Source organism: Alternaria alternata (assembly GCF_001642055.1).
Source record: "Alternaria alternata strain SRC1lrK2f unplaced genomic scaffold CC77scaffold_1, whole genome shotgun sequence".
NCBI lineage: Eukaryota > Fungi > Ascomycota > Dothideomycetes > Pleosporales > Pleosporaceae > Alternaria > Alternaria alternata.
This window is the reverse complement of record NW_017306190.1, coordinates 54,889-68,850: the sequence shown is the minus strand read 5'-3', so window position 1 is coordinate 68,850 and position 13,962 is coordinate 54,889. Positions and strand designations below refer to the sequence as shown.

The window sequence follows — 13,962 nt, the reverse complement described above, 5'->3', positions numbered from 1 at the left end:
AAGTTGTTTCGCAAGGAGATGGATGCCATCACATGTTCAATCCGGTGTTCGACTTCTACGTAGATCTTTCATATTCCAACTCTTGCCCACTCAAAACCACGTCGTCTGATAGCATTAACAGTCATTCCAGACGCCCTTTCCTGAATACTTCTTTTACTGCGAGCACGAAAAAGCCATTTTCTTACAAGCACAATCACTTATACTGCCCTTACGAGAAAAGTGGCCGCACTGCCATTTGCCTGAAACCCAAGCCAATCGACGGCTAAAAGTCTGAGATTCGCCTTTCTTCCTAATGTTGTCAGAGTTCGCATTATCTCTTCTATCTGTGTCTGCAATAAAGCCTCTTCGCAAAACTCAAGTTCCAGCTTCAGATATCCCTTCCCCTTTTGCTTACGCCGGAAGGTCTGATCGGGCACTTTGCTTATCGGCGCGAGAAAAATGTATCTCTGGAGCTACGATAAAGTCCTATCATTGCCACGCACGTTCAGTCATCGTAGACTCTTTCACCTCCCCACTAAAATGATCGATCTTCATCGGTTGAAATAAACAGCGTCTATAGTGATCTGAAAAGTTTGACACAGATGCTAGAACGACCTGCAGACTGTTGCGCAACCTCCAGAAAGTTACGGGCTTCTTCATCCCGCACATGTATCGCTGGGTGGTGAGGTGGGGGGTTTACTTTCCAGTCCAAGCGCTTCCTTTGTTCCCCGCCACTCTTTCCTTAGGGTGTATTCTCTTTGGTCCATTGCCTCCTGTTTCTTTTTTGCTACGATCCTTTTCCACTGGTGAGCGGCCGATTTTCTCAATGAAAGATGTTCGGTAAACGACATCAAGGCCTCCTTACGAGGCTCAAACCCAAGCCAATCAATCCTGCGAAGGCCTATCAACTCTTTATCCAACAACGCCGACAAAGCTCCTGCAAGGTACTCTATCTGTGGCTCTTCCAAAGACGCATCCCTGATTTCGAGGCCGAGTTTTAGATAACCTCGACCCCGCAGACGAGCCTTACTCCTACGCGTTGCTGAAAACTCGAGAGGTGCTAAGAAAATATGGTCTTTATTTGGTAGCAGAGACCAAATCAAACTGGTTGTACCTGATCGGGCAGAGACTTTCTCGATCGACTGATGAAGCTTCTGGGTAGAGAATGAGGGGCAGCTGTCATCTTTCAAGAGTCGCATCATCCCGTCAATCAGAGCTCGTGTGAAAGATTGATTCTCAGCTCCCGAGGTCGTCTCATCACAAGCTGCCATCAACTGGAAACGTCTCGAAGTCCTCTCGTCACCGCCCTTGTAATTGTTTTCCTCGTTGAAAATATGGCCAACCTCGTTGTTACTTGCGTAAGGTGTATCCAGTATTGCAAGGACGTCTCCATCGACTTCATCTGAACGGAGCATATCTTCTGTCTTGTACCAGTTTATCTGACCACCAGTGAAAGCACCACGATCCGTTAATGAGCTCAATGACGGCAAAAGCTCGAGTCGACGGGTGCTCTGGTAGCGGACGCTACTGCCCGCATAGAACACGATTAACAGATTTTGAGGCCCGTCGTACTCCTCAATGAAGGTTATCAAAGATCGATCCATCTGAAGTTGTGGTTTGCTTCGGTGATTGAGTCCAACAATCTCAGTCTCGAATTGAAATTCATCGCGGAACACTCGTTGAAGTTCTGACACCTGCGATCAAATCAGAACCATATATTTTGATGTCTCTTTTGAGATTCAATTGATCAGGAGATTGTAAATCGCATATGAATGCGAGATCTCTCACCGTCACTGGAGTCGACTTCGAATCTGAGATCACTTACCTCGTTAGATGTTCGTAATTCATCCAATTCATCCGTCCATCTGAATAACAACACAGCAACCCGTTGGTAGCCACTAGGCAAGTCCATTCTTGCGGCAATCGCCTCGGTGAACCAATCCCGCATTGCTACCAGATGTTCCTCCGTCCTATCGCGTGCAGACTTTTCTGACTTCGCTTCGACCAACCTGTGCTTTGAATCGCTTTCATCGGGACCAGAAAGTGTGGCTCCAAACGCATCTGACGCGCTTCTTTTCAATGTCAGAGGGCCATTGCCATGCTGACCGTTCGAAGAAAAAGCAGCATCCTGCAAATCTGAACTACCTGTTCCATGCGAAGGACGAAGCGCTGACTTTCGCTGTATTTCCAAAAGGAGGCGATCATATGCGTTAGGTCGACCCTCTCCATAGATGGGTGACATATGTACGCCAAAAAGGCCAAGAAGAGAGTAAACAGCATCCTCTTCTCGTTTGGTTTCCCGTCCCTCTGCCCACGACAGCCGTTCTTTCACACTATACCCTGATGGACGCAATGGAGACTCTTCCAAAGCTTCAAGAGAGATTGCCGTGATCTGATGGATATCTTGCGACAAGGTTTGCTTGTCGCCTAGGCGCTCACCATTTTTAGCAAAGAACTCAACAGAAGACGGCGCAAGGAGTTCTTGCAGAGTCCAGCCTCTTGTGAACCATTTACTCAGTTTGAAATCGGATTTCCACGCGGGTGCCAACACATGTTCCAGCAATTCTCTATTTCTAAAGAGATCGAGGGTAATCGGAAGCGCATCAACGTCGGAAAGATAAACGTAGCATCGGGTCGAGTGCTGATACCACGAAAACATGGAATTGATCGCCTCTGAAAGTTTCACGCTATCTGTCTTATCAATGCAGCACGTGTCCACCTAAAGAGTATCAGCTTTCGTGCACAAAAACGTAACAGGAACGTAACCTCACCCAGAAATATTCCAATCCATCCTCCTCAGCTTGGGCAGCGCAGAAGCGCAATTTTTCGTAGCCAGATTTACGTTTGCCTCTGCTCTTTAGAATGTCCTTGAATGTCACTTCTTCGTCATCAGATCCCCAAGTGTGCGAAAGTATAGCATATGGTGGGAGCTGCCCGTAGTATTCGGTAAGGCTGAACTCGCCGTCACTCTCACGTCGCAGTAGGTACATGCTGAGACAATAGCGCAAGCGGAGCTTTTGAGTTGCCGTTAGATGTTGGTGTCATGAGGGTCTGTGTGTTGCTCGCTGGCAGCAGCTGATGCCTAGACGAGAACATGATCAAGTGATCAGGTAAGCAGTGGCGTTTTCCAAGTCAAAGACTCGAGATGCAGCCTTGAGAGTGACAAGGGTTGGCGGCGCGCGGAGCTGAGGTGGGGGCGGGGCAGATTGGCAGGGTCCATGACGGAGCTTCGCGTTCCTCGAAATATCTGACACTCCAGGCACCACACTTCTCCCACAAGAACATCCTCCCACCCAAGCTCTGCGCATCAATTTTATACTCAAATCATACAAGCGACTTCTGCATTCAAACCGCCATCATGCAGATGCCAGACATGCCCGTCAACGTCCCAATCGACGATCCCAACGCCGACACAGAATGGTGAGCCAGGCGACCACCAACCCCAAGCAAGAACCGACAGCCCTAACATGCGCGCAACAGGAACGACATTCTCCGGAGTAAAGGCATCATCCCCGAAAAGCCGCCATCGCCCACACCCATGATCCAAGAAGCACTCGAGCAAGCCCGCCAACTCGCCCACGAAAACCGACTAGAAGGCAAAGACCTCGACGAACTAGCCGAGCTAGAGGACGAAGAAGACGACGACTTTCTCGATTCGTACCGTCAGAAGCGCATGGCTGAACTGTCGTCTATAAATACTGCCTCGGTCTACAACCAAGTCTACCATATCCAGAAACCAGACTACTCGTCCGATGTGACCGAAGAGAGCAAGAAGGCATACGTGCTTGTCCTGCTCACGAGTTCTACCGGTACAAATACAGAGTCAAGAGTCATGATTGAGCATTGGAGGGAGCTGGCAAAGAGATTTGGAGACGTCAAGTTTTGCCAGATGAGGGCGGATCTGTGCATTGAGGGATATCCGGATAAGAACACACCGACGGTCTTGATTTACAAAGATGGAGATATCAAGAGGCAGATTGTTACGCTGATGCAGTTGAGCGGGCCGAGGACAAGTGTACAAGGTACGTCACGCTCACAGCTATAGATGCCAGTTTTGCGTTACAAAGATGCTAATTCATCATGATAGATATCGAAAGAATCCTCGTAGATGTTGGCGCGGTCAAGCTAGGAGACACCCGCCTCCAGAAGAAGAAAGAAGATGATGAAGATGTCAATACGAGCAAGATAAGACAGGGAACTACCGCTGGCGACGATGACGATAGCGATTGGGATTGAAACAGCCGCGATTAGCTGTCGTTCCTTGGCTGAATCATATGCCTCGTTGACACGCTGTATCACAGCAGGTGCATCTTCAAACTGAAGAGGAAACATGTTGCGAGGTGTGCATCACAGAGGGGGGCAAGCCCAACGTCGTCCCAGCGATGGGTAAGCTCCTGCCCCGACCATAGTCGTAGCGATACTTTGGAAGCACAGCCAATGACACCGCAGACGGAGCGCAATATAGCAGGTTTGGAGATTGGCTTCCTAGGCAACATCTTTTTCCTGAGACGTTGTGGAGAATTGCGCCAATGGTGTACATGCGAGATGTAGTCGTGAATCTGGGTCGTTAGCACGTTATGTATATGCACTCGTGGTACCAACGACGAACGTGGAAAAGTTCCCATAGAACGACCTGTTCTCGGCGTTCCAACCATGCAAGATGTTCATGCTAATTTCCCTGTACACATTCTCAGAGTGAAGTTACCACTCACACACGTCCATGTGTTATAGATGGCATCATCGACCACTAGCTCATGACTTGAAAGAGCTGTTGGACAGGGAAAAAGTGTGCATATGCTCTGCTGGATGACATGTTGACCTCCCAAGACTTCTAAGCTGCTTCAAAAAGGACTTTCGCGTCTTTGGGAACGCCTTCCCGTCCGAAGCTTCATGCATCGATGCGGGGAATGTAGGCTGTTTTGACACGTATTACCCCTTCTGAATATTGGTCAAGGATGACGGGTGATTAGCGAGCGTGGGGTTTCTGATAGGCTTTGGTACAGTATTCCTTGGCATGTTTGTTTAGTACTTGGAAATGTTGGGAGCGGGAAGAGTAGTGGGCGGTGTTGGTGAAGTGTGTCTTTGTTTCATTGTATTGTCTCGCGGCGATGAAGTCGCTACGTTGTTGTGAGGATAAACATGTAATTTGGTTCATAGAGATTCTGTTGTACTTCCTGTAAGCGCCAGCAATGGAGACGTGACGGATCAGGAACATGTTAATTTCCTAGATTTCGTTTTCCTACATCAAGCGCCATAGGATGACTACAGAGACACTGTATCGAGAAGAAAAAAGGTTGTTCGATACAGTGTCTCTGTTCTCGTTCCTTTGGGGAGCAAGGGAAAGATAAGGCTTCCGAAAAGGTCTCGAGTCGAGATTGTACTCTTACCTCAACTTGAGACCTTTTGGAAGCCTCATCTCTCCCCGAAGGAACGAGTAACAGAGACTTTGCAACAAATGACCTTTTTTTCCGCAAGTGCAAACACGTTGCCTTTTATCGTTGCCTCCTGATAGTTCGAGCGTCCTAATTCACAAGACTGCTCATCAGGCTACAGTGATGCCGAACGCCCAAAGCGCCCAAATCCCGCAAAGCAAACTTGCCAGCCTAAATGGTAGAGAAAAGACAGAAAAGAAAAGAAGAAAAAAACGGGGTATTGACAAGAAGAAAGAACGTGGCAGCAACAGCAGTCCAGCCATCATATAAGTTCATCACCGCCGCATCGACGCGACTCTTCGACTGCTTGCCAAATGGTGCTCTCTGCAAACACAGGTCCATGACCATCACACGTCGTCTTCCCTTTGAGCCGCTCACATACATCAGCCACATCGACGAGACCCTGCTTGACGAGCGTATGCGACTGTATCAAATCCCAGGCCTGTGCAGCGGGAATCTCTCTCCCCTTGGCCTTGGTGCGTGAATGTTCCCTACCAGCAGAATTCACAACGGAGCCGTTGGTCAGCGACTCGACGCTGTAATCCATCTCCTGTTCGTCGTCATCCTCTGCGGGCAGATGGGCGCCGGGCGAGGGATAGCTCGCAGAGACGGGGCGCGAGGAGGCGGGAGAATGGCCACTGGTAGCGCGCAGGATCTCGTTCTCGGTGCGGGCGCGATGCAGCGCGGCTTTCAAGCGCTCGTTGTCTGACTGGAGGGAGCGGGTACTGGATTCGAGGGCCGACAGCTTCGTCTCGAGCTCCTTGACGTGGCGTTCTTTGCGCTCGCGGAATGCGCGCTGGCTGTGACACCCAAGTCAGCATTCTTGCCCGCAAGACAACGGTACGGGTGGGACGGGAATAAAAACACACGCTGCCCTGTTCTGTGCCTTGCGCCTGCTCTGGGCAGGCGTCAGGTTGTCCTTTTCCTCGCTGCTGCTTCGCGTCTGGTTTGGCTGGCCATCTTCGAGTTCGGGGCCCAGTCCAGAGTCTACGCTGCCGACAGGCATGGGGGTGTGTGCTGCTATGTTTTCCGGAGAGCCCTGCTGGGGGGTGGGCAGGCCGTTGTTAAGGCTAAAGGCATCGTAGCATGTGGGATACAGTCCGGGGTCGAGAGGTTCCTGGTGCCGCGTCAGGTCACATTACTAAGGCTGTTTGCGGGGTCTTCCGGCACGCCCGCCGCCCCTACTCACAATGCTCTGCGTCGTGTCTGTGTCGAGTGCGCCGTGGGCGAACGAGTGCTGCATGCCCAGGAATTGGTTGTAGGGCTGCTGGGGCCCGCCAAAGTACGAGTAGTCCATGGTGGTTTCGACGTTGCTGGCTAACACGGCTGTAGCGCGACCGAGGAGCTCCACGCTACTTTGGGTTGCTAAGTACTGACTGAGCCCTTGCAAAGCACCGAATAGCCCCCGTAGCGGATTCGACGCAGATCGAGAGTCGCAGCGTCGAGGCAGCACCAAGGCTCAAGTATCTCCACGACACGCACAGCTGGACATCTGGGCCTTATAACCCAGCAAAACGGTAGGGGTGGAGCTTAGAGGTGCTCACTCCCGCTGCCATGACGCCCAACCGGATTGGTCAAACTAAACAGCCATGCAGATGGTGGCGCAAAGGCCATCTAGACGACCCCAATACACGGTTTGCGGCCTTCAACCGCTCTGCATTGCTGCAACCATGAGCACGCCTGCATGTGCCTGTTGTGTTACGCCGGCGACTCATCATGGACCTGGCCATCTCCTCACGTTAGACTTTTCAGCCTGCCAACAGTGTCTGCTTACAGTGTCAACCAAAACCGCGGATGACAATTCAGTCGCAACTGTGACGGACAACGGCCACATTGTTGCTGATGGCGGCCCTTATCGACCCGAACGCACGAGTTTCGCTAAGCAGCCCAAACGGGTATTCTCCAGCAGAAGCAATGCTGACTGCAGCTTCGCAAGCACGATACTGTGTACTGTTAGGGTAGGGAACGGCGGCATCCTGGCATGAAGTGCACCCAGACTCGCTACAGCCATGTCTCGCACGTGTACCCACTGGACGACGGTGCTGACTGAGTCCCATCGACACAGGCTGCATGCATTCTCATGTTCAGAGCATACTGGGTGCATTGTGAGTACCGTTTGCGTCTGGTAGTCTGCATCTTTTCTGAAGAGCATTTTCCTCAACTCGACGCATTTGGCAGGGTTGCTTTACCACCGTAAGCCAGCTGTAGTACCCTGGCCCTACGCATCAGCAACCCCGGACACAGATCGTTGCTTGATCTCCACAAGCCAAAGCTGAAGCTGAATGGTGCAGATGAAAGCGTAAGAAGTTTCCATGAGGACTCACAACATATCATCCCTCGGCGTTGTAAGCACTAGCCTCGCATCATTTAGTGTACAAAATCGTCGCCCGTGGCGTACGTTCATCCTCAGCAAATCGGGTCTCACATCATCCTGCAGCCACAGTGTACGCGAAGCTTGCAATTACTGTGTCCTTCTACTGCTCCGACTACACGACGGTATTTCCACTAGGATCAATCGATGAAACCTCCATGCATTTGCTTACGGTGTGGTTGTGTAGTCTCATTGACGCCGTCGACAAACTTCGCACCGTCATGCACTCTGCATTGCGGATTAAGCTGCTGAACAAGTTGAGATTGTTAGCAGGGACGCGGCAAGACTTTATAGTAAAGGACTGTAGCGACACTCAAGAGATGCGTTCTCATAATGCTCGAGCTCCCTTGTGACACGTTTCTAGTCTGCTTCAGGCTTCTGATAACTTCTCACCATGCTAGTTGCATTTGCTTCTGGTGAAAATGCACATACCTATTTTTCCTCTTCACTGACTGTGCGGAAGACTGTGGACACAACGACAATCACTACATTGGAGGTACCGTATGAAGCTGTAATCGACTAGACTGCGACAAGCTTCAAAATCTGCACAAGACCCAAGATCGCCACCTCATGCAGGTATCGCTAAAGCTTACTCGAAGTGGCCAAGATGATCTTCGTCTCTCCAGATCCGCCCCGGGCTCACGAGCATCCCCCAGTGTCGAATAGCGAGAAAGGTAGGTTTTGTCTAAAGGCTGTCACTAATCACCTCTCATGCTCTTTTACTTCAACTCACGCAAGTAAGATGATTTGGATGCTTGTAACGCACTTGGCTAACAGTAGTGCTATTTGTAGCAAGATAATCTTTGTTTCAATACGAGTACAAGGCGGTAATTTCGAGTCATTGTTGCCCTTGGTACGCTAGCAACGATACTTTCGAGGTGTGCGCCACGCGGCGAGAATTACATCGTTCCATGATGTATCGAGTTCAATCCGATGCTCCGTCCAGCATGATTGAGCTAAGTATCCGTTGTAGCTCCCAAAGAAAGACCGCCAAGGTCTCGACCAGGCTGTTCCCGAGTTTCGGATCTTCGGATATTGACGCCAAGCCAGCGAAAATTTGCATCTAATCTTATCAATCAGTCTTAGCTGGACGCTATATCTCATGCAGGGCAGCATGCACGATATTTCACTGGATCGCCATGTACGAGAAGCTTTCCGGTGGTTCGGGACATGTTCCCAGAGAGGAAAAGTGATGGTGAATGTACGGAGTTGTTTGCCAATTCAAACCATGTCAGGCCACCTGGGCATTCACCTACCTATGGTCGACTCGCGCAGCATTGGTACAAATAAGAAACCTCGCAGCACACGCTGAGACCAGTATACTCTTACACTGCAACCTCGCGTTCCAACCAGCTACTCGCCATGTCTCACCATAGCGATGCTGACGTTGACAAGAACGTGCAGCTCAGCACCACGGTGACGGGCCTCGACTCACGTGCCAAGCAAGAAAGCGACTTCACCGCCACCAACCAGAAGCCTCAGTCTCCAGCAGCACTGTCCGGTGCAAAGTCCCCCGGTGTCCTACGTATCGAAGCGCTCAATGCACACACGTCTTTCATCAACCGCTGCTGCATCTTCTTCGGCATCTTCCTCGTCGCGTATGCATATGGTTTGGACGGCACGCTGCGGTACACTTACCAGCCATATGCCACTGCGGGATTCCAGGAGCACTCGACCTTGGCCACCATCAACGTTCTGAGGAGTGTTATTGCTGCTGCTGCACAACCTACTGCAGCTAAAATTGCCGACGTCTTCGGCCGTGTCGAAGTCGTCGTTCTTTCTATTTTCTTCTACATACTCGGTAGGTCAAAGTGACGAGATTTCCGCCTCCTCCTACCGTTGTTGCTAACACGGAAGTTTGTAGGAACGGTCATCGAGGCTGCTAGCAAAGATGTCGAGTCTTTTGCTACAGGTGCCGTTTTCTACCAGATTGGGTACACAACTATTATCGTTCTTATCGAAGTCATCATAGCGGATATCACATCCCTTCGCTCTCGTCTCTTCTTCTCCTATATCCCCGCCATCCCGTTCTTAATCAACACGTGGGTTAGCGGAGACGTCAGCCAGGCTGTGCTCATCAAGACGACTTGGAGATGGGGTGTGGGCATGTGGTGTATCATCTACACTGTGTGCTGCATTCCGCTAGTTGCTTCGCTCATGTGGTCGAGTCGACAAGCCCGGAAGGCGGGCGCACTCGACAAGTACCAGACACCGTATCAGGTCCATGGCGGTAGCGTCAAGAATCTGCTAATGGCGCTCTTTTGGCAGATGGACGTTCCTGGCATTGTGCTGCTGATTGCTGTGTTTGGCTGCATTTTGACGGTGAGTTGGCATACCTTTGCACTTGTTGGATGTTTTCTTTACTGACTTGTTGAAAAGCCTTTTACCATTGCGGGTGGCGAACAGTCACAATGGGGTACGGCCAAGGTTATTGCCCCCCTTGTCATCGGATTCCTGTGCCTTCCCGTCTTCGTCATTTGGGAGAGGAGAGCACCGCATCCAATGCTTCCCTTCTATCTGCTGAAGGACCGTGCAGTCTGGGGTGCTCTGGGAATTGCTTGTACCCTGAACTTCGCATGGACCATGCAAGGCGACTTTCTGTACACCGTACTCGTCGTTGCGTTTGACGAATCTGTCAAGAGCGCGACTCGCATCAGCTCTTTGTACAGTTTCACGTCCGTCATCACTGGGCTGATACTCGGTGGTATTGTTTTCAAGGTCCGCCGCCTGAAACCGTTCATCATTGCAGGAACATGTCTCTTCGTGGTGGCTTTTGGTCTCCTGATCCACTACCGTGGTGGTTCGGGCGATTCGTCGCACTCTGGCATCATTGGCGCGCAGATATGCTTGGGTATCGCGGGCGGTATGTTTCCGTATCCTGCGCAGGCGAGCATTCAGGCTGCAACGAAGCACGAGCGTAAGTGATTCTTTTCCGTTGTAGCTTACCGTTGAATCAATGATACGCAATGCTGACCATTGATGATAGATGTCGCCATCGTCACGGGCATCTACCTCGCTACCTACAACATTGGAAGCGCGCTTGGCAACACCGTCTCAGGCGCCATGTGGCAGCAAATCATACCGAATGAGCTGGTCCGACGAACCGGCGATGCATCACTCGCGGCCACCGTCTACGGCGATCCGTTCACCTTTGCGGTTTCGTATCCCGTGGGTACGGCGGAGCGTACTGCTGTGATAGAGGCATATCGGCATGTGCAGAGGCTACTCTGCATTGCGGGCATCTGTCTGGCAGTGCTTCTTGTTGCCTTCTCGCTCGTCATTCGAGACCCGAAGTTGGGCAAAGAGCAGAGTTTGGAGGATGCGGAGGAGAGTGCTGATGTGGGGGGCTTCGATAGTAGGCACTGAGTGCCGTTGGGACCTAGAACGCTGCGTTTACCGTAAGCAGTATTAATGGATGTTTTCTGTGACTTCAGATAATGGGAGGGTGGTAGCTATGTGGTGCCTGTGGCTAGTGCTGTTGACACCATGACAATTAGCTGTTGGTATAGTCACGCCCACATTCCAAGGGCTCAATTGCGTCAGAAAACCATGGCGAAGCAATTCCTATTGGAGGGAGATGTGTGCACGTAACTATGGAAGACGTCAATGGCGAGTGTTCGAGTGTTGGAGTGTAGGAAGACACTATCACGAGAATGTCGAAGCATCTCCTCAGCACGACCAAGGGGATGAGGATGTACAGGTGTTGTACAGCTGTATTGGAGAAGCTAAAGGAGTGTAGTAGTGCCTCTGTCGGCTGCTAATATACAAGATGAAGTTCAAAAACTGAAAGACCTCCACACCTACAATCCACCTCAAAAACACTCTACCACTCGATTTTACTCAAAGTCGTCGTCGTCACTCTCGCCAGAATCGTCGCTCTCGCCAAGGTCGTCGTCTCCGCAGTCGCTGCCGTCATCATCATTTTGGTTGTCACTCTCGATGGTCCTCAACTGCTGAGTAAAGGATTGCGACTCCTGGGGGATAACGGCCAGAGGCATGCCCACTAAAGCCGCTGCCGCCTTGTCTGTTGCAAGTCTAGTGTCAGGCGTGTGTGGTACATGCTTGTCGTAGACGCCATCGGTGAATGTGCAGCATGGGAGACCAAGCAATGCACAGTTCGTACACAGGTCGGCAAAGAGCTTTACCGGAACGCATTCCCTGTCTGGAAAGGTTTTGGCCTTGGTCGAGAACGGGAGAAGCCTACAGGTATCACAAGAGGAGCCACGATTTTTACCGGCTACTCGGGTGAGCCCATATTCTGGTCGAAGCATTTGAGCGATGATATCGTCATTGGATCTTCTGCCACAAGACAGCATGACAATGTCATTCTTGGCATCCTGGAACCGAATGGTCTGGTTCATGAAGTCGTACTCGGTCTGTACGACAAGTGCTGCTCCATGAGTCTTGGGAATCCAAGCATAATTGTGGTTTGGTCGATCATTGGTTAGCCACTGGAGGAATGCTATGGCTTTAGCATAGTTTTTTAGTGATCCTGGTAATTGGGGGCCGGTTCGCTCCTTGTTGGTGTTGGACTGAACATACGCAAATTGCCACTTCCCAGAGGATACTGGAAAATCCCATTCGATACGGACTGCGAATGAGTTTGCCTGGTCCCAGTTTGTGAATGGACCAATGGCTGGAAGTCGTGCCCAGGCATGTGGGTGTGTCGTTCCATCCTTTCGGACCTCGATAACGAAGTTAACAACCGACCCAGGAGGAGGGAGGTGAACATCCCCCTTCTTGCCATACCTAGCGCGGAAGCTGATGCTGATAACCTCTTCACGCTCACCATTCTTGTAGACACAGTACTTGAACACGTTAACTCGTTTCAAGCCGGCCGGGATTGAGACCTGTTCGGCACATCGATATATGGCCATAGGTATGAACGAACCAGTCTTATTGTCTCTGATGTTCTCGTCGCTCCGAATGAGGAGTTGTTTATGTTCAAGCACTCCATACTCGTGTAATGGCGAGCTGCAGTTCGCTCCGTACTCAATGCCACTCGAAGCAAGTCCACGGCCGATGAAACCATGCCATCCAGTCATGCGAAATACTTCGTCTGAGATGTTGGTGTAGTAGTTCGCAAGTTTGCTAGATACTAGCAAACTTGAATCCGTAGTAGTCGGGCTTGTCAGGTCTGGCTTGTAGGTCTGCCAAAGACAGACAAATAGCTGCTCAGTAAGATAGAACATTCCAGGATTGGCTGTCGCAGAAAGGACACAGAGTGCGATCATATCTAGCGACTCGGAATTCCGGCTCAGATCACCGTACTTTGAAGATGAGTGGAGATGTGACTCGAAGCCCAAGCCAAAATCGGTTGACTTGCCAACGTAAGCATAGCGTGAGTGTGGCTTCCAGTGTTCGACATTTTGGGAGGACTTGTGAAACCTCGCATAGACCCCAGCCCGATCCGAAGGACTCCGGTCTACAACCCTAATCCGAGCGGCTGTGATCAGATCCACAAGTGTGAATTCCTTGTCCGCGTCTGATAGAACGTTGTAGAGACCAGCATCTTTGATACCTTTGATTATAATCATGGTGAGACTCGGGACGCTGCATCTGCGGATATAGTCTGTAATCTTTTCGGCATCTCCGGGCGCGGGGGAGTGAAGAAAGGCTGATATGAGGAGATTGACAGTCTTGCCGAGTACAGTTGTGTCGGTCAAGGGTGATGAAGTCCAGTCTCCCTTGTCGAATACTATATGACCTGGCAGTTTGACGTCTAAACGCCACTTGTTGACATCATCTTGCCACAAAGGGCCCTTATCGAGGTATTTGAGGGGAACATGGCGGTTCTTGAAGCCGTCTCCCTCAGTGACGCCGCGTATGAAAATCTTGGCCATTCCCTTCTCCGTCAGACCTAAGAATTGGCCTTGCATTCCCTTCTTGTATTCGATCGATTCGGACGGACTACTGAAGGTGGTGTTGAGGCGGAATGCATACGCGGTCTGCTGTTGGGAATGCCGCTGCGAAGCGATGTCCAAGGGAGCTCCGTCAGCCCATGCGTTCCACTGCTCAGCGGAAACACGGGCCAGCAGGTTCGGCGGCGCGTTCGGGGGAATCCAGGCCATCAAAGCGACAGCTGAAAGATGCTTAACGGAATTAGTGGCTGATAGATACACGGACGCATCCGTTCCGATCTGGAAGAGAACGTACACAATGGGAGTCGTCGGGCTACCT

General features: G+C 50.9%; 5 protein-coding genes across 5 annotated transcripts; 2 read left to right on the top strand and 3 right to left on the bottom strand.

Annotated features, from left to right (window-relative positions):
• Positions 1–1,107: 1,107 nt before the first annotated feature.
• Positions 1,108–3,124, bottom strand: CC77DRAFT_907 (HET-domain-containing protein). The gene is made up of 3 exons (XM_018533623.1): positions 2,751–3,124; positions 1,805–2,698; positions 1,108–1,666 (listed from the first exon to the last, which is right to left on the bottom strand). The coding sequence occupies exons 1-3, from the start codon at positions 2,967–2,969 to the stop codon at positions 1,568–1,570; spliced, it is 1,212 nt and encodes a 403-aa protein (XP_018391080.1). The 5' UTR covers positions 2,970–3,124; the 3' UTR covers positions 1,108–1,567.
• Positions 3,125–3,337: 213 nt separating this feature from the next.
• On the top strand, positions 3,338–4,215 carry CC77DRAFT_925657 (thioredoxin-like protein; the record flags this gene model as incomplete). The annotated part of the gene is made up of 3 exons (XM_018533867.1): positions 3,338–3,399; positions 3,460–4,001; positions 4,067–4,215. 3 exons carry the CDS (start codon positions 3,338–3,340, stop codon positions 4,213–4,215), a joined length of 753 nt encoding a protein of 250 aa, XP_018391079.1.
• A 1,218-nt stretch (positions 4,216–5,433) lies between these two features.
• CC77DRAFT_687 (hypothetical protein) lies at positions 5,434–6,854 on the bottom strand. Its single transcript, XM_018532766.1, has 3 exons — positions 6,601–6,854; positions 6,281–6,528; positions 5,434–6,211 (listed from the first exon to the last, which is right to left on the bottom strand). Exons 1-3 carry the CDS (start codon positions 6,706–6,708, stop codon positions 5,674–5,676), a joined length of 894 nt encoding a protein of 297 aa, XP_018391078.1. The 5' UTR covers positions 6,709–6,854; the 3' UTR covers positions 5,434–5,673.
• A 2,057-nt stretch (positions 6,855–8,911) lies between these two features.
• Positions 8,912–11,557, top strand: CC77DRAFT_1015035 (siderochrome-iron transporter-like protein Sit1). The gene is made up of 4 exons (XM_018523946.1): positions 8,912–9,583; positions 9,647–10,104; positions 10,162–10,699; positions 10,769–11,557. Exons 1-4 carry the CDS (start codon positions 9,145–9,147, stop codon positions 11,146–11,148), a joined length of 1,815 nt encoding a protein of 604 aa, XP_018391077.1. The 5' UTR covers positions 8,912–9,144; the 3' UTR covers positions 11,149–11,557.
• Positions 11,558–11,618: 61 nt separating this feature from the next.
• On the bottom strand, positions 11,619–13,853 carry CC77DRAFT_1089648 (hypothetical protein; the record flags this gene model as incomplete). The annotated part of the gene is made up of 1 exon (XM_018529482.1): positions 11,619–13,853. One exon carries the CDS (start codon positions 13,851–13,853, stop codon positions 11,619–11,621), a length of 2,235 nt encoding a protein of 744 aa, XP_018391076.1.
• Positions 13,854–13,962: the final 109 nt, after the last annotated feature.